Genomic DNA, 21184 nt, shown 5'->3' with positions numbered 1-21184 from the left:
TAAATATAAAAAAAGTTAATTAAACACATTAAATCATTAAATCTCATAAAATATATTTGATATTAATGGTTGCAATTCAAGTGAACTATATTTGAACAAATTATTCTAACACTTCTCACATATAACATAATTCATAATTTCATCTCCTTTATTTAAAAGTTAAACAGTATGGTCCTTCATTTTCATATCCGTTAATATTTTAGTGTTTTTGTTCATTTTGGTGTTATTCAACTAAATTAAATGTCTTAATTGAAAAACATAATTTCAATTTCGTCCTAAAATCTCTTTTTGATGTAAGTATAAAAAAAATTATAAGATTTGATGGTTTAATAAAGTCAATTTTTCTACTTCTATTAATTTTTTAATCTTTTTACTTTTTAAAATTTAAAATAATACATTTATAAACTAAAAAAACACATTAAACCCATCACCGGTTGCCTCAATCTGTTACAAGTGTGTGCAGTAAGTATGAGACTTACAGAACTTAGATTCAAATATCATGTCCCACAAAATAAGATTTATTGGAAGCATTTGTGAAGAGATTATAAAAGACTCGTATTAAATGGGAGGTCTGGGCAGTGGGATGTCTAAACTAGCCTCTCCGAAGGTTTATCTAGATGTGGTCAGGTTCTGTCAGGGGTTTCCTTGTCAAAAAAAAACACATTAAGTCATTAAATCTCATGAAAATATAATTTTATTCTATACTTATATTTAAAATTTGTTTAAGAACAAAATAGATTTAATTTTTTGAATTAAGTCCTTTGACTTAGACGATAAAAAAAATAAACAGAAGGAGTAACATTAACAAAAATAAAAATAAAAGACCACATTGTAATAACCCGTAAAAAATTATAAGGAGTTAGATTGCGCCACGAAACCTAAATTAAGAAATTATGTCAAGTATATCGGAAATGAGATTCAAGTCAAGAAGCATAGTGAGAATAAATGAATGGAATTGGTCGAGAAATAATAATTTAATTGAAAAATTATTATTTTGCTAGAGCAGTTATTAGCGAGACTAATTAATAATTAAGGATAATTTAAAATAAAAATAAGAATTTAGTCCCAAGCTAATAAATTATATAAGATTGTCCATAAAATAGTATTAAAAAGTGATCGTGAAAATTTTATTGAATTCCGAAGTCGTATTAAAATTGGACGCGACGTTAATTACGGAATTGGACTAAATTGCAAAGGAAAGTTATTGAGTTAATTTGATACTTTTATCATTAAGTGTTCACTATAGAATCCACTAGAATCATTATCACTTTCATTTTGATAAGCCAACAAAAAAAAAGAACTCCAAACCCTCACCTAGAAGCCTCCATGGCCGATGCAACACTACCACTCCCACCTTCACCAAATTCTCACCAAAGCTTACAAATTTTGAAGACAAATCATTTATTGGTAAAAGGTAAACCTACTAGCCCTTTCAATTCAAGCTTTAGTTGGTTTAAATTCAAGATTTATTGAATTGAAAATGGTTAGGTTTTATGGGTAATTGATATTTAAGTTTAAGCTATAGAAATTGATGTTTGCTTTGTGATTTTGGGTGAGTTTGAGAGTTGATTTTTTTTTTGAAATTGAGCAAAGAAAGGGATGGAGTGATAGCTGAACTTAAGTGTGTGTCGGAAAGGAATTCCGGTGGCCGGAGTTAGCTCCGATGAGCAGCAATTGCTGCTCACCAAAAGCAGCCTATTCTGCTCTCTCGAGCAGAATTCTGCTTCGGCAGAATTCTGCCGAGAGCAGCAGCTAGGCAGCTCCTTTGAGGGCTGCCATTGCAGCCCTCGGTCGTTGAGGAAGACGTGAACTCGACATTAATTCGGCCCCTGTTCAAATGGTTTAAAGTTTGAGTTAAAAACGTAAGTTTGACGGTCGTTTGGCAGAGTTGTAACGTATTGATTATTGAAGTTTAAAATGATATTAAACTTCGTTAGGATGGATTAAAAATGGGCTGAATACGTTTTGAATTAGTCAAAACTGTTTTTGAACATTAGTTAAAATGTCGTTAAGAGTCAACTTTGAGAAAGGATTGCAAGCTAACGAAATGTCAGAATGAGTCGGTTTTGGTGTCGTTTTGTTTGTTACGAAACAGAGAACAAGAGTTTGAGAGAGCTGCTGCTATAACAGTGGGCAGACAGCTGCATAAATGACTGTAAACAGCAGCTCATAATGCTGTTTTACTGTCAATAAAACAGCACGGGGAAGCGACTTTCGGGCTAGTTTTCGACACCTTCGGGTTTGATTTTGATTACGAGGTCTGAACGAAAATTGTAGAGGACGTTATGAACTACAGGAATGTAATTTTTTTTTTTTGGAATATGACCAGTTTACGTGCTCTGTTTCTAAGCCCGAAACAGTAGCTGTAGTAAACTGTTTTCAGGCTAAAACTGTTAATTTTAAGGAACCAACTTCGAGATCAATTTACGACACCTTAGGACGATAATTTCAGTTTGGAATCTAAACAAAAGTTGTAGAAGAGGTTACGAACTATAAGGATGTCAAGTTTGTTTGGAAGTGTGGCCGTTTTAAATAAACGTTTTAATAGCCCAAAGTTGGCTAGTTAGCTACTTTTGGAAAAACTAGTTTTAATTAACGAAATGTAAAATCGTTAATTAATTGAGTTATAAATTGACGTTTTGGGCTAAGATCAGTTATAAATTATGGAAAAACAACTTATTAAATTAACTACCGATTTAGGTCGATAATTAATTTAATTTAGCTAAATTGGGTAGCTAATAAATTACATTTGGATTAATGTTATTTATTATATAGGATTATAATTTTCAAACGTTATCAATTTATTCCGAGGCAAAATAAATTGATTTATTCGTTAAGTATTCTAGCTAGAACACCTTTGGATTAGGATCCATTTTAATTACGATTTATTATCGTATTTTCATAGACTCGAACGAGGCGATTATCAAGGGGACGCGGAATGTAAAGAACGCAACATCGCTTTGCTAGGACCAAAGTCTTTAGATAGCAATTTGTGAGTTTTACAATTTACTTTTGTATATTATTATTATAAGTTGTTAATTGTATGATAATCCATTAATTGCATTGCATATACATTATTACTTGGGTAATTCATGTGAATACTTTGTTCATGATATCGGTTGGATACACTGTTTGACATATTGTTGTTATTTGTAAATTGTGATGTTTGTTTTAATGATCCGAGGAAACGAGCTACCTATTGGGCGTTAATAGGCCTGTGTGATCACCGGTGTTGGTCGAGTCTAGGTAGTTGTGCCTATATGTAATTTATTTTGATCCTTACTCGTACGGTTTGATGATGGAATCGAAGGAGGATTATGTTTAGCAGATACAAGGTAACTCAGTTGAACTATCTCGAGACCTGCATCTGGTGAGTAACTCGGTTGAACTATCTCGAGACTCACAACTTGGGATTAAGTGTGGCATGAGTAATTCGGTTGAACTATCTCGGGACTATGCCACGTGGTAGCGGTAACTCAGTTGAACTATCTCGGGACCGTACCACATTGAACGATTCGATTTGAGACAAAATAAAAAGTACAAGTAATTTAAAAGGAAGTTTAGGCTGTTTCCCCTATGATTAAGATTAGGGTTTCATCGGATCAAATATTGTTGTTTGTTTTAATATATGTTTATGCAATTTATATTCATAACATCTTAAGTAAATGCGAACTCACTCAGGGTTGTCTGACCCTCAATAGTGTTATGTTTCAGGTGTATAGTATCGGATGTAACGAACTTCTATCCTTGTTCCAGAAGTCCGAGAGTACAGAAAGAAGGAATCAATTAGTAGTGCTGCAGTAGTCGAGTCCTAGAGTGTAATTATGTTTTGTCAAACGATTTTAAATATTTTGTTTATACTCTGATATGTATAAAGGTTTTAGACTGCGCTTTTAAACCGTTTATATATATGTGAGAAACAGGACATTTCTTGATATGAGATATCGCTTTGTAAGAGCCTGATTTCTAAAGATCATTTTGTATCGTTTAAAGAAGTTTTATAAAAACGTTTTGTGAATGTTTCGTGAAAAATTTATTGTGATTTCTAGGCTTGCTACGGATTTCAGAGCTATCACTCCCATTCCCTAACGCCGGTCGCGGCCCTCAATTTTGGGTCGTGACACACATCATTTAATTTTTTAAATAAAAAAAATTAATTATAAATTATGGTAAATATTAGAAATGTCAGAGCAACTTGCTCAATATAACTTGTCCAAAAAAAATTGCTCAGTATATTTTGAACTTAAATTACTAAGTCATGCCGTTATTTACAAATTTTTAAAAAATTACTATGAGACATCTTATATAAGCCATAAATTCACACTTCCGTCTCCCATATTTGAAAACCAAATAATCGGATCATTCACTTTTATTTCTGTCAACTGTTTAGTCTTCTTTCCATTGTAAGTATTAGTAAACCAAGTCAAATAACTTAGTTTAAGAAATTATAATTTCAGTTTAGTCCTTAAATTTATTTTTGACATAAATATAAATTATAATTTTATAAAATTTAATGGCTTAATAAATTAAAGTTATTTAGTTTTTCTTACTTTCAATTTTTTCAATTTTTTTATTTAATTAATTAAAATAGTTTGGAAATTAAAATACTTATATATTCAAAAAAAAAACAAAAAAAAATTAAAAAATTAAATTAAAGTCATTAATTTAAGATATCTGATAATAATAATAATATCTTTGTTTAGATGTGTTAAAATATGAATTTAAAGATGAATTTAAAATTAAATTTGTTTATTTTGACTTAATTGACTAACCTTTAAAATTTACCAAAAGACTTAACCGTTAACGAAAATTAAAATAGAAAACTGTACTCCCTCCGTCCCGTTTAAAAAGTCCCATATTCTATTTTGGGATGTCCCATTTAAAAAGTCCCATTACTATTTTTAGAATATTTTTCCATTGAATACCCCATTTTACCCTTATTTTAGTTATCTTAAAAGAGTTTTATGGAAAATTCCACTATCATTAATAGGGGTAAAACATGAAAAAACATGAAAAGACAAGAATAATTAATATTTTCTTAATCTGTGTGTAAAGTCAAATGGGACTTCTAAAGTGGGACGGAGGGAGTATTATTTAATTTTTAAATAAAAACTACAAAAATATAAATCATAAAATACGTGGAAGCTTCAATTTGTTAAAAACCATTAATATCAATCCTAAAAAGTGAAATATAATATCAATTCTAAAAAGTAACATTCTCCATTGTTTTCAGTCAACTTTAATCAATGGTAAAACTAAAATGAAATAGATCTTGACGAATGCTCTTTCCGCTTTAACACGTCATACATCTCTTTTACTTTAACTCCCAAGTACAATTTTAAATATTGATACTTTTTAATTATTTCTTTTTTCCTTAACCCGTTATTAGATCATTAAAATATACGTCTTTTAATTAATTGTTTTTTTAAATTAAATCGTCTCTTTCGGTCCCTAAATTTAGGAAATACGTATCTTCAAGTTCTTTAATGGCTCTTATCATAAATTTCTTTAGTTATGTGAGATTTTTTTTAACAAAAACTCGCCAGTTTTGGAGCGTGAATCACACGCTCTTAAAGAAAAGATTTAAAACATGTTTTTCTTATAAATTTAGGGATCAGAAAAAAGACAAAATTTAAATTAGGGACTAGTTAATCAAAAAACGTATAATTTAAAGACTTAATAATTGATTTATCCTTTTTTTCCTGGTTTAACCTCTCAATAATAAAAATTATTTAACTTCTGATCTCTTTTTGTCCAACATGGCTAAGCGCGTGAAGGATAATTAAAAGTATATAATTAACCGTTAAAATATGTTATTTGATCTATAACACCCTTTAATTATTATTTTACTATTGCACAATTAATTTTTTTTTTTGCTCATTTAGCCTTTCAAGAATGCAATTACCTAAATTTCAGCCATATTATGTCTAACATAATATTTAGAAGCACGTGAAATAAATTTATACTCGCTAATATGGGGTTTTATAAACTATCTATTTCAAATTTTAATAATATTTTTCGTAACTAGTCGACTATGGTGGAAATTGAAAAAAAAACAAAATTTAAAGCTAATCAAGTAATTTTATGATACTATAACTTTTTGTACATATAAACATATATTTTCCATTTCAACAATGACAAACAGAATTTATCTTTTTAGTTTTTACGAAACGATATTTATAGAATAGATAAATTTACTTTACTTTTATGATATTAAATGAATTTTCAGATCAAACAATACATAAAAAATATTGATCTTTAGTATAAATATGAGGGCTATAGTTATACCTCTTTTAAAATTAATATATTATTTAAATGTTAAATTGGAAAATAAATAAAAAATTTAAACATTCAGTAGGAAAGAAAAGTTAAGGAGTGCTATAGGTTAAAAATATAGTTTAGGGGTCAAAGTCTGATATGTATTTTCATGTTATTCACACGCTCATTAGGAAATTAAATCAGCAAAAATTAAAAATTTAGGTGTGATAAAAAAAAGGCCTAATGCTTAAAAAAATTCGATCTTTTAGTCCCTATTTAATTCTACCATGACGTTGCAAAGTGGTCAATTTTACTCTATTTCACATTTTCTCTTTTCAATTATACTTTAATATTTTAATTTTTGACAATTTATTTATTTAAAAAATGAAATCATTCAATTAAATAAGTCCAGAGACAAAATTAAATTTATTTCTATTTAAAAAAAATACAAGTAAGTCCTTTATTTTTAAAAACTAACTAAAAACCATAATCAAATTAAAACTAATTTAAATTCTTAATTAATTTAACTAAATCTAAACAAATTTTAAACATATACAATTAAAATATGCTAGACACGGAGAACGTATTTTTTTTTCCAAATAGAAAAAAACATCAATTTAATATTTCAGAGTACAATTAAAACAGAAAAATACAAAATAGGGTAAAATTAGTGAATTTTTAACGTCGGGGTAGGATTAAAAAAGAGTTAAAAGGTTGGGTTTTTTTAAGAAATTAGGCCGATAAAAAAATATAGTTAAAGAGATAGAATAAAGTGATATAATTTAGGAGTTAAATTATACATTAAACACACATTTTGTTTTTTTTTAGAAAAACACATTTTTTTATAAGATTTTTTTATAAATAAAAGATCAAAATTATTAATAAGAATTATTAGAAAAGAGTAAAAGAAAATAAATTTAGTTTCTTGTAGCAAACATGTGTTTCACACCCAATTGTTTTTTAAAAAATAGAAAACATATAAGAATAAGTGAAAGCAAAAAAGCTATGGACTGATGTGAACCATTAGTCTCTTCTTTTTACGACATGCAACTTTAATTTAAATAATTTATTTATTTTTTAAAAATTGAATTAGTAAACAAAATTTGGATCATAATTTTATAATTTAACGAATCACCCATAGATATCTATAATATTTGAAACTTGAATGGATATAAATTGTCAATGATGTCTACCTCAATTTTGTTTTTACTAAAAAAAATTTAATATCTTCATTGATAATCGACTATAATGGTCTCAAATGTCTGTAGCTCAAGTGGTTATGGTATTTTAGTGCATTCTTGAGGTCTCAGTTTTAAATTTAAGGAGTTTAAAACCGATTTAAAAAAAAATCTAACCACTGACTACTATTAGATTTTACTTGTGGCAAATAATGGTAATAAATGAATATAAATTTATTTTATTTTATATTTAAATATTAAAATAATTAAATAACTATTAACAAGGATTATATGTTCGATATTTTGATCATAAGATAATCATTTTTAACTTTAATTTTATTATTGCTTCTAATATTTGATGGAGACTCTTAGTTGTCCATCGTCTTCATCTCTATTATTGCAGTTATGTGTTTTTTCGTTTTATTAGATGAAAACTTTAATTTCATAGTTTTATATCTTCATCATCAAAGTATTTTTTTTATCAATTATTAATATTTCAAAACATATGTATCAATTTTTTTTATTCAGTGCTTAGATGTAATTATTAAAACTCGTAAAAATAATGCGAAGTGATAAAAAAAGATCAAATCTTTGAAGAAAATTTCACAAAAGTCCAAATTTTTTAATTTTATCTAATTTGTCATGAAACGTATAATTTTATTTTAATAATATCCAAGTATATGATTTTACTCATTTGGCGCCTACGTGGCGCTGATGTGGCAATGCCGCACATCAGTGCCACATGAGCAAAATTGTGTAATTGGATATTACTGAAATAAAATCATGCATTTCAGGACAAATTAAATAAAATTGAAAGATTTGAGCTTTTGTGAAATTTTCATAAAAGTTTTGGCATTTTTTAGTCATTTGGCCTAAGAATAATTAATTAAATTGTATAATGTTATCCGGAATAATCCACACTTAAAGCGGGAGATCCATAACATAGTTTTTCCAGTGCAAGAAAGTTACATAGTGGAAAGTAGAAAAAGCAGAAATGAAAAAGACGAAGAAAAAAAAAGTTGCAGAAAAAAGGAAAAGAAGAAAAAGAAGAGAGAAAAAATAATACGGGAAAAAGAGAAGAAAAAAACGAAAAAAGAGAAAAAAAGAGACATGCATATGTTTAAAAGAAGGAGAATAAAATTGCAAATAAATTATTTTGCTAATTAAGAGTATAACTAAAAATAATAAAAAAATAAAGTAAAAAAGTAAATTTTTGAAATTAAGGTATTTAAAATAAATAAATTAAAAAAGAAATAGAGTAAACAATTGAATAAATAAATAGTAAAATAGAGATATATCTAAAAATAGAACAGTTATATGATTCGATAAATGTTTATGTCTACATAAGAATGATGTTTAGTTCATTAATATCAAACAGAGCTTGCAATAGAATAATTAGAAATCGATGCTCTAATAAAAACTCAATCGCCATAAACAGTTTATTTAAACTCAACAAAACCTAAACCTAAACGATTAAAAATCTTTAAAGCCACATAACAGTAAATCAGCTTCACATATCACCACAAGCTGCACCACAACATATAAAAAATTAAAAAAGATAAGAAAAATAAATGTCTAGGAAAAATGACTCGCTTTCAATAATTCACAAAATAAATCATCTCTTTCTATAAAAAGATGAATGAAAGAAAACAAAATTCAGATAAATTATTATTAATATAATTTTATATTCATAACTTTGAAGTTTTTAATATTGACATATCTTTTAAAAAAAGTTAACTGTTTCATCCGTTAATTTTACAAAATAAAATAATTAAATTCAGAATAAATTTGATCATATGACATGGATTATTTATGTGGTTTACTAGATTAGTCAAGTTAAAGAAAAATACATAACTTTAATTGAATTGAAATTTTGATATAATTAACTTTCTCAACTCATCAGATTGACTGATGAAATGGTTCTAATTATTTTTTGGGATTTTTCTATCAAAAGGATGAAAGTTATAGATATATAAAATTATTTTACTAATTAAAAAAATCATGATTATTGATAACATAGAGATAACATATAATATGGGCGGAGCAAGTTGATGAAATCGAGTATTGCTAAGTTAAGCATCGACTAGCCGAGATATATGGTAACCCTGTAAGATACCGACTTGCGAACAGTCCGAAACATTGCTCCTCAAGATAGCTCGGAGCAATGATAACCTGCATGCCACGAGAATAGCCTAGAACCATAAATATAGACGATAGCTCGACAGTTCCATATCTCGGTATGGGCACAACACGAAAGTACAGTCAGTTGAACACTAGCTCGGAATCTCTATATCAGCCGATCAATTCCGAATCCATGCAAGGGTGCCCGTTGTCCGCTCGCCCGAGATATCAGAAAAATATCATCACACGTGAGAGATGATCTTGGGGGAACCACAACACATTTGCTGATGAACGAGAATGTTCCCCACGCAGTTTGCACCTGACACACCACTTGAGGTGTAACTGAATCGGCCACCTAAATCAAACAGAAAAGTGGAAATCAGAGAAAGAAGAGGAGAAGTTTGCATAGGTGACTATATAAACCATCTTATATGTAAATTTTAAGGTACGACTCTATTCTCACGTTTAATCTTTTTTTATATCTTTTCTCTTTTCTTTTCTCTACTCAAACTGACTTGAGCATCGGAGTGGACAGCCGGTGAACCCTTCTGACCTTCGTTTGCTCTTTCTTTAGAGATACTGGAGGACATTTCGGATCGTAATTTATCAATTATTATTGAAAAAATTAAGCCAAGATTAAAGAATAAATTTTATATTTTCTACTTGAAAAGCAGCTCTATAAATATGGATACCTAAAACAGCAAATAGCATGCATATAGAGCTCCAACCAGCAGAGAACAAAAATGACTACTGCTTCTTTCATTCTCTCATTTCTCATCTGTATCGGTTTCTTGAGCGTTGTCCTTTCGGTAAGTTCCTAACAACAATCTAACATTCTTAATCTTTTTAAATAATAAATTTATAAATTTATAAATCTGTCTATCTTTTTTTGTTTGTTTTTTCATCGGTTAAGCCATATATAGGTTGTTTAACAAAAATAAAAAATATACATCTGATTTGGTTTCATGGATTTAAATGTTTATAATAGTGTATGTAATATATATAAAAATGAGCATAATAATTTTTTTAACCGGAGTTTTGATTATTTTGTTAAATAAATTTGAGACTAAATTCAGCAGTTTGATCAGTCAGTTCTACAAATTAGAATAGATATATTTTAATGGGAAGTTTATGTATGGGTGGCGCTATTTCCAGTACAATAATTGATAATAACAAAGTACTATTCCCTCCGTCTCAAAACAATAGTCCACTTTCCTTTTTTGTTCCAAAACAATAGTTCACTTTCTTTATAAATCACAGTTTAGAGTGTTTATTTTACATATTGTCCTTATTTAAAGTATATCATTTATTGCTATTAGTCTATAGTCATAACATTTAATAAGGATATGATAGAAAAAATGAAGATAAATTTGTAAAAAGTTAGAGCATTAATTGTATTTTTTAAACTGTGTGAAAAGAAAAAATGGACTATAGTTTTGAGACGGAGTGAGTATGCTTTATTTTGATAAAGTACCTTTTCTTTATTTTGAATTCATTTTTATATTATCAATAAAGGAATATGATTTTATTAAAATAAAACAGTTTACTCTATCATTATCAAATGTTACTCTGACAATAACGTCACCCTTTACGTATTTACCTAAATAAGTTTTTTTTATTTTTTTATCTCAACACCGAAAAGTTAAAAAAAATACCTCACATTCTTTCCAACTTTGTGTTTTTTACTCTAGGAATTTTAAAATTTATAATTTTACTCCGTTATCATATTGGTATCATAAATATTATCATCATAATCTTTCTGTAAAATTATTTTACATACTTTATCATACTATTGTCATAACCTTATCATACTATTATCATAACCTATTTTCATAACAATATTATAAATATTATCATAACATTATCATAATGTACTTTATCATAACAGTATCATAAATATTATCGTAACAATATTATAAATATTATCATAACATTATCATAATGTACTTTATTATAACAGTATCATAAATATTATCGTAACATTAACATGATGGACTTTATCATAATTTTTTATCATATATTATCACAACCGTATAATGCAAAAATATTTTACATATTTTAACATAACCTTATCATAAAATATTATTATATGATAATATTACTATACCTATATGATAACATTATGATACCTATATAATAATCAAAACATTGTCTTTTTTGCATAAAATTATTTTTCTGCAGAAAATTGTCTTTTATACAATTTTTTAGATCTAAAATTGAAAATAATCATTTGTAATTAATTCCAAATTGAAAAAAATATCAAAAATCAATATTAAAATTTATTTTATTGATCTCTCTTTAAATCACAATTTAGAAAAAATATTTTAGAGAATTAAAGAAAAAGAAAATAAAAATTGTACAAATAAGTTCTAGAGTAATTTTTTTAGATCTGAAAAACTAAAATCATCAAGCAAATTAAAACAAGACAAATTTACAGTTTCAGAGGAGCAGCGGAGGAAGAACAAAGAAAAAATATAAAAACAGAATAAGAAAATAACTACTATTAGAAGAAGAAAGAGTATTTGCAATGAAGTAATGAGGTTAAAGGGTTATTAGAAGAGTAAAAAATTTAAAACAAAAAAAGTGAATATTTTCTATATTTGTTCCGTTTTGAGGTAAGGAATCATATTATTTTTAAAAATGAAGTATTTTCATCACTTTTTCTATCTAAATTCTAATTCGATCAAAATTTTGAAGTTTCTCTTTCATAATTGGATCAATCAAATTAATATATACATATAAGCAATCCAAGTAGAACTAGACACACTTTAAATATTATCTATTTCTATTTATTAAAAATTAACAAATAAATATTTTTAGAAAAATAAACTAGACGATATAATTTATGGATAAAACAAATCAATTTACCATGAAAACAAAAAAATATTTTTGTATTCATTCTAATGGATAAAATATTTGCAGGAGAGATGCACATATTCGATATCAGTAAAAACAGGAACAAAGAGTCATGCAGGAACAGACGCAGTGGTAAGCCTTAAGCTGTCCAGCCTAGAGGATCCTGCTATTTACATTCCTAACCTCGAGAAATATGGCCTTATGGGGGCTGGTCATGACTATTTTGAGAATGGCAATTTGGACCTTTTCAGTTACACCGGACCCTGCTTCCCTACTCCGGTCTGTTATATTAAACTGAGCCATGATAATAGCGGTGACTATCCCGGCTGGTTTGTTAGCTATGTTCAAATCGAAACTTCTGGAGGTCCGATAACACCGACCAAGAAATATTTCGAAGTGGAACAGTGGCTTGCCGATGATGAGCCACCGTACCTGTTATCTACTTGTAGGGATTTATGTCCTAACGACAACCATCTGATTAAAAGTGATGTGGGAATCGGGTCTCTTGTTGATGCAACCGTGTGATCGTCTGGTTCTTTGAAAATGTGTGATGTTTTGTTTTGTGTGTTGAGTTTGAAAATAAATATGTTTACATCTTCCTTTATCGGAGATGTGGATGTGTGGATTTGCTTTACTTTACTTGCAACTATATGTAAGAATTATAGTTAAGCTTTATGTACGAGTTATTGCTGCTTGTTACATATATATGTGGTGGATTGAGGTACGAGGAAAACAAAAGATTTCTCGAACACTTCAAAACTCATACCTCATATTTAGAAATTTCTTCCCAAAAAGGAGTTAACATTTATCAACTCCAATCAATCCTTAGCAATGTTTCATCATGTTGATCACACTTTTTCAGCTGGCAATAAGGAGAGTGCAATACAAAGCAATGGTGCCAGTATATTCTTAATTACAGTAAAGAATCACGTAAGCTATTATACCGGTATAACAAAATTTCATTAGAAGTTTCGCTACACCTCAAAATTTATGCCACTTCAGCACATTTTACATCTTATCAAGATACTGAGACAAGTATACAGCAATACATACAATTTAGCCGTTTAGCTCTTCTTCCAGATTTCCATTCCACCCTTCCCGAGGTAAGAGCACAGGCGACATTCGAACACTATTCACTACGACAAATGTGTGACACGGAAAACACAGGAGGAGAAAGGCGAGCCTATACATGATTATAGTATATAGAGGAAAAAAATATCCCGGATTGCAGATGCCGCAATTCACTCTAGGGGAGAATAAAGATGTATCTACAGCAACTCAAGGCTTTATCAACCGGTAAATGATAATTTTTCTCAAGAATCACTCCAGCTGTCTGAATCATCATCTTCATCACTTCCAGCAAATGCCTATTTTGCAAAATAATTGCAAATTATAAGTTTGTTCTCAGATACAGACAGAGTTAGGGGAGAAAGAAAGAGAAAAACCTGTCGAATTTGATTTGCTTTCTCCAATATGGCAGCAACCTTCAAATTAGTTTTTGGTCCATGAATTCCCTGCATACTAGGCCTTGTCACTGTTGCGGGCTTCAAGCTGAAGGACTGCAGCCAGAAGCAGGGAAAAAATTTTAAGTCCTCGAAATAATGTTGTACCTAAAATTGGAAAAATAAGTGAAGAAAATATAAAATAATTTTTGAGGCTTGACCTTGGCTCGTATCTGTTCTAGTAACGAATCTCTTTCATCTATGTTTGGTGCAACTTGAGGACAGATTCGTTCTGTTACCTTCTTTAACTGAAAAGGTACAAAAAAATTAGAACATGACACTGCTGCAGGCATAAGACATTAGAGAAACAGTTTAAGTAAAACAGAATAAAAGACTATACCTTGCTTTTATCATGTGCAACAACAGCATCGATGAGAGGATTCCGAGGGCGAGGAATCTTGCTCCCATTTGGCTTTCCAACTGCATAATTTGGTGGAAATGCTAATGTACTCTGTGACCATGTTGTTTCTCCGTGCAAAGTAACTAAATCTTGCTGAGGCTGGTGTTCCAGTCTGGTGGAGGGCGATGCAGACTTGTCAACATAATTGTTTTCTTCTCTTACATTTTGCGAACTGTTCTCAGGTATCTTTGCCTCTGAAATAGATTCAGGTATAACTTGGTTCAAGTTCTTGATTTGTCGGCCATCTAAGGGTTCAGGATCACGATCCGTTTCTGCGTGTTTTTGAGTTGCCGCTGATGATAATGTCTCTGAACTTGATCCTATTGGGTTTTCTCTTGATGCCATCAAATCATCATCAGACCCCAAATGATTTATATCTGATGAATTCAGGAACGGGTTTAAAGATTGTACTCCCTCCAGTGGGCGACTATCATGCGTATATTTTGCATCTCTAGCAACTGTCGGCATCTCAGGTGACTGGGATATTGGCTGCAAGGAACTTTCCATTGACTCTGCAGACAAGTGTTCTGACCTCTGAATATCTCCTGAATTGACATATAAGAACGGGTTTGACGGCTGCATACTCTCTCCACCTGATGATACAGCTTCAGCTTGAAAGTGCTCGTATGTTATAAATGACTGCGTTGGAAAGGGAGTGCCATGACCCCAATCAGTCCATTCTTCCTGTGAAGCCTGTGGAGCAGGTGGAAACTTCCCTAACCTCCATTGCATAGGAGGTAAGGGTGGCAGTGGTGGCACCTCCTCCAAACTTTGACGGACTGGGCCAAAGCTGGGAAATACAGATTTAAATGGAGTCTCTGAAAGCACAGTATTATTGGTTTCCTGACCTGCTGATTGCACTAAAAGTTCTTGGCTTGGAAGAGCTGCTAAATTGGGAGAAGCATCCAGGCCCTCTATGTTTTCAGACATCCGATCAGACAACTTGGAAATTCTTTCGTTTGCATGCGAACACCCTGCATCATGTTTATTAGATTGCAATTCCAGTGATTGCTCTGAAAGCATTCCAGGCTCTGCATGATCACAAATATATAAATTCTGAGGAACAGATGACTCAGAATTAACTTCCTCCCTGGCTGCAAAAGAAGATTCTGCAAGATTTTGACCATCCTGCAACTCCACCGAGTGTGCTAAAGCAGTTTCTGCCTCTGGCAGATAACAGGTAGGCGAACTTGCAGCATCTTCACTACAATCTACAGAATGCCTCAAGTAACACTCTGTCTTCTGGTTGTTGAATTCTGAGGATGGAAGAATGGTGATGTTAGTAACATAAGATGTGTTTCTGTCTTGTGTTTCATCAGGGAGAGCTGACTCCTGAACATGTTCAAGCACATCTACATTGGACTGGCTATCAGAGACTGATTGTTGTGGACCAGACTCCAGATCTGTAAAAGCAACTTCCAATTCTTTTACTTCCTTCTGTTCCTCTAATTCTGTACAGAATTCTGGTAAAACTAATTCATCGTAGTGCAATCGTTTCTGATGAGGATCCTGATTCGCGGAAAAACATTCTTGAATATCTACACCATTACCGGATAGAGAGCCAACAAAATCTGAAGCCAAACAATTAGCATCACTGACGCCCTCATTAGAACAAGTAGCAACAGAGACGGGAGATACAACCACATCCTCATCCAAATTTACATCTGTATGATTGGATTGGTTCTCGGACGGGACAGTAACCCCACCAATTGCAGCCACTTTAATATCTACCTTTGTCAATTCAGGCTCATCTTCTGAAATATTAACTGCCATGTCTGAGTATTGCTGCGCCTTAAAGCTATCAACCTTAGGAGGTTCCACCACTCCAGTTAACATTTCCGAGTCAACTCCTGCTGCTAAACCGGCATCATTTACTTCAGTATCTACTTCAACAGGATTTACAAGAGTTATGCTCTCGGACATTTCTGTGACAACCGTATCCGCAATAACTTCTGAAGAAACTGGGAACTGGAACTGCTCCTTTGATAGTGAAATAAATGATTTTGGAGAGTTAAGATTCCCTTCAACCAAATTTTTATCCAAAAATCCATCTCCATTGTCTGTTTCAAGCATTGCATTCACAAAATCTTCATCACCTTCCTTTTCCATATATGACAAATTTGACCGATCTCCATGATCCACCTCTTCTATAGGTAAGATTATGGAGGAATCCTGCAAATCCTTGCCATTTTGGTCATCGTTCAGTGTTTCAGGAGCAAGATTAATGCGCTCATAGGATGGTTTATCTATCACAGTCTCCTCTGAGGGAGCCATGATTGAATCTGCAACAGAAATTGAAGGTGGAGACGAATTCAAATCTGAAGGACAAGAACTACGCGTTGCTTCTACAGTCTCACGAACTGCATCTTCCTCATTATACGTACTATTGTGAACTATAGCTTCACTAGATAGGGTTCCTACATTCTCTGATGGATGGTCCAATGGTGAATCCAGAGTCTCTGCTGCACAATTTTCAGAAGGGGACACTTTCACTGCCTCTTCACTATCAGATGCTGCATTCTCAGCCACATTGCTAAGAGAATCAGAGTAGGAGAAACTAGATCTACCTTTCTTAAATGAACTTTTCCCATCATCAGATACAGAAGAATTTCCGAATGACTGAGAATCAGAAAAGATAGCCCGTAAATCCACATATTCATCTTTGGCATCAGAACCTCTCCCTTTTTTCCCAACCTTCCAGAAACCCAGATTATTTTTAGGTTTGTAATCATTATCTGTTTCCAGTTCCGACTCAATGGTAGTAAGAGCATCCATATAGTTGTCGACCTCACTCATCAAGTCATCAGATTGGTCCCCATCTACACTTTCTGTCTTTCTATCCCCATCAACAGCCAATTCATCAATTGCCATCTTGTGAGTGATATGAAGGGATGTGTCATCCTCACCATTAAATATTGGGTCAGGGACCTTTACTACATCTCTAGTAAAAACCTCCTCATCCAATTCGTTCGTAAAAGATTTCAGCACAACTTCTTGTGCAATGGGAGATGAAGCTGTGCTTTCCCTTCCTTGTGATGAGTTTCTTGCAGGACTTATGGTGCCAATCTCCAGTAGATCAAGCCCTAATTCACTACAATTGTCCAATGTCAATTTCAATGGTGACTGATTAACAGAAACCTCATAGACTGCTTTGTGTTCAGGTGAAGGAGTCCCAAGTAACTTCTCCATGCAACTTCTTCCAGATTTCAGATCAAATGGAGACCCATTTAGTTGCCTTCGCTTCAACTTTACAAGACGTGCAGGGTCAGAATGACCATTTTCAACACGCTCCTCCAAAAATAACTGATGCAATCTGCACTATTTGACAATAAATTATATAACCAATCAACCATAAATAGAAGTGGGCAACTCATGCAAAATGACCCATTACACAAATTTATGGATAAAAGCCTCACTTGGCATGAGATGGTGGCATGACTTCCGGGGTTTCTCCATTCTTCCACCGCGATCCTTTCTTCTACAAGGATAAAAGACCAAATTTTACATTTCAATTTTTAAGCATTGATGCAACATTAGAGTTTGGAAATAACGAAGACTGACACAGCCTTAGGAAGCCTAAAATTGACAGTTTGAGGCATTATTTTATTCATCAATAGCTGAAGAGTTGAGTTTCTATCCATCCTATTGACTGAAAACTAGTAGCAGTTTGGGTCCTAATTCTGTTATATTGAATAGAATAGCTCAAACTTTATAAGTATATCTGCTCCAATGTTACCAATTAACACTGATGTAAATACATATTGTCTCTAATCTGATGACATAATATAAGAGGTAGACTAAACATAACATGAGCACCTCCACCAACAACAGTCGCATGAAAAAAGAAATTATGGTTTTTATTTCGTTTTATGTTGGCTATTAAAATCTATCACATTTTCTACAAAATTAAAGATCACTAAGAACTTCCAAGTGTCCAACCCAACTGCAAATCCCTCTACATTTGAGATTCAAAGTTGAGCCTGAAAGCTGTCCTAAAATTGCTGTTTACAAGCTAAATAGCAAGAACCATAGAAATCTAGCAAGGATTTAACAAACCCAAAATACCAGGAAAAAAAAATCAGAAGACAAAAGATGAAGAACAAAAAGCTAAGTCAATAAAAATACATAATTGTCCCAAATTGAAGAACAGGGAAGAGAACATATTTTAGTATTTTACTATCATAAACCCAAGTTTCAGAAGATTACCAAGTATGAAGATTTGGTCTGTTTGTCTGTTATAAGCTATAAATATGAATGCGTGGGATTACCATCGGTATTTCAACAAAATTCACTCAGATAAAATCAGGTCCAACATAACCAAATTCTCAAACAGAGACCATTTGCTCATATAAAATTAGAATGACCTATGCTGACAAATATTAACATGAATGTGCACATACCAATCATATCACCTGATATAGTGATAGTCATTTTGATTGCATACCTTCACTTTTCGACTTTTCTTCTCTCTCTGAAATTCCATGCCGGAAGATGCTGTTTCAACTTTAAATAATGACGGATCAGTGTAACGCTTCAAACATGCTCCAGCACCAGCAACATCAAATCTATCAAATCCAAATAATTGTAATTGTTACTCTAATCAACAGATAAATTCCTTTAACTCGAACATCACAATTAATTAATAAAATCTAGAGCTCATACTTATCCAGAAGGAATAAGCGTGGGGGACCTCGGCATTCTTCATAAGAATCCATTACAAAACGAGGCAAGTCTCCACGAGTGATCAGATTTTGTTCCATGTGCAAATTAGGATGCCAATCAGCACCTACAACAAGATTATACAATTAATAAAAGTGATTTTTAAATAGAAAACTAACATGTTAGTTCTTTAGATGAGAGAGGCCTAAGATTCCAGAATGTCCAATCAATTCTTGCAGAAAAAATGAAAAATTATCGCACGCAACCGTTGCGCCATGTCATTCGTGCAACAAACTAATGGTGTGTTAGCCATGTGGAAAAGTTAATAATAAAAAAATTAAGTAATTAAAAGATTCTCAATCACAAATGCTCATTGGCTTGTTGTAAATATGACATGGCACAACCAATGTATAGGATAAACACTCAGAAAAAAAACTGATGCAGTATAGGAGTCTTACAGAGCATTCTATTACAAGGTAAACACACAATGCGTCTACGTGCATGCAGACCAGCCTAACAATTTTGACAGTCATCATTTCTCAACTCAAGGACATGATTCATTTCTGTCTATCTAAAAATGGCAATACATCTTTCTTAGCTCAAATTGTTAAATGAACTAAAGTCTTTGGTAATTTTTGTGACAAATGAGGAACACATCCAACATTAATGCTTCTCACAATCTCAAATCAGCACAACCACCAAAAGGAAAAGTTTCAATGCCCAGATAACATTTGGCAAAAAAAGAATGCCCAGGAAACAGCTTGTAAATGTTCTCTTTGTGTGCTTCATGAGTCCAATTAACTCTATGACCTCACCAGCATCAGATAAATACACTAAAATAAAAATGTAGACAATTTCTAACCTGCATTACTGAAGAATTGCGACTGATCAGTTTGAGAGAGAAATGCTTTCTCAATTGAAGGAACTTCAGCCTCAAGTTGCTGAACACGAGCCATAAGGCCATGGCCTCTAGCTGCAGTTACCATGACTTCTTCATGCAAATCATGGAATACCTCAGCAGCAAATCTGACAACCACAAGAAATAACCAATCAAAAAAATCTTATTGAACAATTCCAAAGTCCTACAAATAGTTAGAGAAGGATAAAATTCAGTGATATTATTGAATAAATGAGAAATCATAAGAGATAAATTTATAAACTTAAAATTTAAAATTAATTCCATATATAAAATTCAGGATGCCAAACAAAAGAATTCATTTTTCAAATAAAATTCATTTAGAAACGAAACGAAATGAATTCTACACTAGAATTGAATCAAACAAACAGACCCTAAAATTTAGCATAAATCTAAATTTTATATAGCAATAAACAAAAACACACTCAAATTTCCATTAATTTCCTAATTAAAAAAAACACTCAACTACTCACTTTAGCAACAGAAAAATTGAAGAAAAAAATATTCAAAGAAAAAATTAATCTATAAGTAAACTAGCAGCATTCCACACACTCTAATCCAAAATATATAAATTAGAAATTGTACTGACTCGGCTAAGTCGCCGAGCTGGCGCAAGACGCCGACGAGGCCGGCCATGGAAACGCCTTCCAAAAGAGCTTCAGGATCATCCTTATCAGCAGCTCTATAAAGCTCCGGATCGGCCAATTCGTACTCATTTCTTATCTCATACCTGGCCAACGGCATCTTCCTCCGCACGAAACCCTAACAAAATTCTCTTTGAAGTTCCGATTAAAAGAAAATATTAACTGAGAATTGGAAATTTGATGTGAATGCATAGAATAGAGCAGGACCAGACAAGACGTGGAGACAGTCTTGTGATAGTCTGTGAAGAAATGAGAGAGAGAGAGTATTAATATACCTGTCATAATTTATTATTTTATTTTTAGTTTGTTAAATTTAATTGTGGATTAAAATAATGGGGAAAAAATTGATGAGAATTGAGTGAAACGGTGCGGGGAATAAATAAGGGAGTTGTCGTTTTAATTGGCGGACATCGTGCCGCTTGTGATGCGCTTCTTGTATTGGATCATGTTATTTTCTTTTGTTTTATTGGATTTCACGCGCATTTTTTTTATAATTATACATCACTTTCTCGAGTTTTTTTTATTTTTTAAAAATGAAATTAATTAAAAGATAATTAATGTACAAATATATAAAATTATGTTACAAAAGTTTTTTTTTTTATGAATTATGTTACAAAAGTTAGCATAAAATCTTTTAAATTTTAATCCAA

General features: G+C 31.5%; 2 protein-coding genes and 1 long non-coding RNA gene across 4 annotated transcripts; 2 read left to right on the top strand and 1 right to left on the bottom strand.

Annotated features, from left to right (window-relative positions):
• Positions 1-1274: 1274 nt before the first annotated feature.
• LOC130015032 (uncharacterized) lies at positions 1275-4018 on the top strand. The gene is made up of 2 exons (XR_008790031.1): positions 1275-1414; positions 3715-4018. It is a non-coding gene; the product is annotated as an uncharacterized LOC130015032 (long non-coding RNA).
• A 6237-nt stretch (positions 4019-10255) lies between these two features.
• On the top strand, positions 10256-13114 carry LOC126676864 (PLAT domain-containing protein 2-like). The gene is made up of 2 exons (XM_050371182.2): positions 10256-10366; positions 12480-13114. The coding sequence occupies exons 1-2, from the start codon at positions 10301-10303 to the stop codon at positions 12936-12938; spliced, it is 525 nt and encodes a 174-aa protein (XP_050227139.1). The 5' UTR covers positions 10256-10300; the 3' UTR covers positions 12939-13114.
• A 237-nt stretch (positions 13115-13351) lies between these two features.
• LOC126676850 (protein SCAR2-like) lies at positions 13352-20788 on the bottom strand. Of its 2 annotated transcripts, none has more exons than XM_050371172.1 (9): positions 20480-20788; positions 19837-20000; positions 18978-19101; positions 18760-18880; positions 17732-17790; positions 14256-17628; positions 14077-14163; positions 13859-13972; positions 13352-13780 (listed from the first exon to the last, which is right to left on the bottom strand). In XM_050371172.1, exons 1-9 carry the CDS (start codon positions 20632-20634, stop codon positions 13727-13729), a joined length of 4251 nt encoding a protein of 1416 aa, XP_050227129.1. In that variant the 5' UTR covers positions 20635-20788; the 3' UTR covers positions 13352-13726. The 2 variants fall into 2 exon arrangements, with proteins under 2 accessions (XP_050227129.1, XP_050227120.1); XM_050371163.2 differs by having other exon boundaries at positions 17732-17793; positions 20480-20787.
• Positions 20789-21184: the final 396 nt, after the last annotated feature.

Source organism: Mercurialis annua, linkage group LG1-X (assembly GCF_937616625.2).
Source record: "Mercurialis annua linkage group LG1-X, ddMerAnnu1.2, whole genome shotgun sequence".
NCBI lineage: Eukaryota > Viridiplantae > Streptophyta > Magnoliopsida > Malpighiales > Euphorbiaceae > Mercurialis > Mercurialis annua.
Note: the sequence above shows the minus strand (reverse complement) of the source record. Positions and strands in the feature narration are given on the sequence as shown.

Bases quoted from the DNA above. Each gene is read 5' to 3' on its own strand.
- LOC126676864 (XM_050371182.2), top strand. From the start codon at position 10,301: ATGACTACTGCTTCTTTCATTCTCTCATTTCTCATCTGTATCGGTTTC. The intron at 10,367-12,479 runs GTAAGTTCCTAA...AAATATTTGCAG, and splicing joins TCTTGAGCGTTGTCCTTTCG to GAGAGATGCACATATTCGAT.
- LOC126676850 (XM_050371163.2), bottom strand. From the start codon at position 20,634: ATGCCGTTGGCCAGGTATGAGATAAGAAATGAGTACGAATTGGCCGAT. The intron at 19,102-19,836 runs GTTAGAAATTGT...ATCTTGTTGTAG, and splicing joins GCAATTCTTCAGTAATGCAG to GTGCTGATTGGCATCCTAAT. The intron at 13,781-13,858 runs GTTTTTCTCTTT...TTTGCAAAATAG, and splicing joins AAGCAAATCAAATTCGACAG to GCATTTGCTGGAAGTGATGA.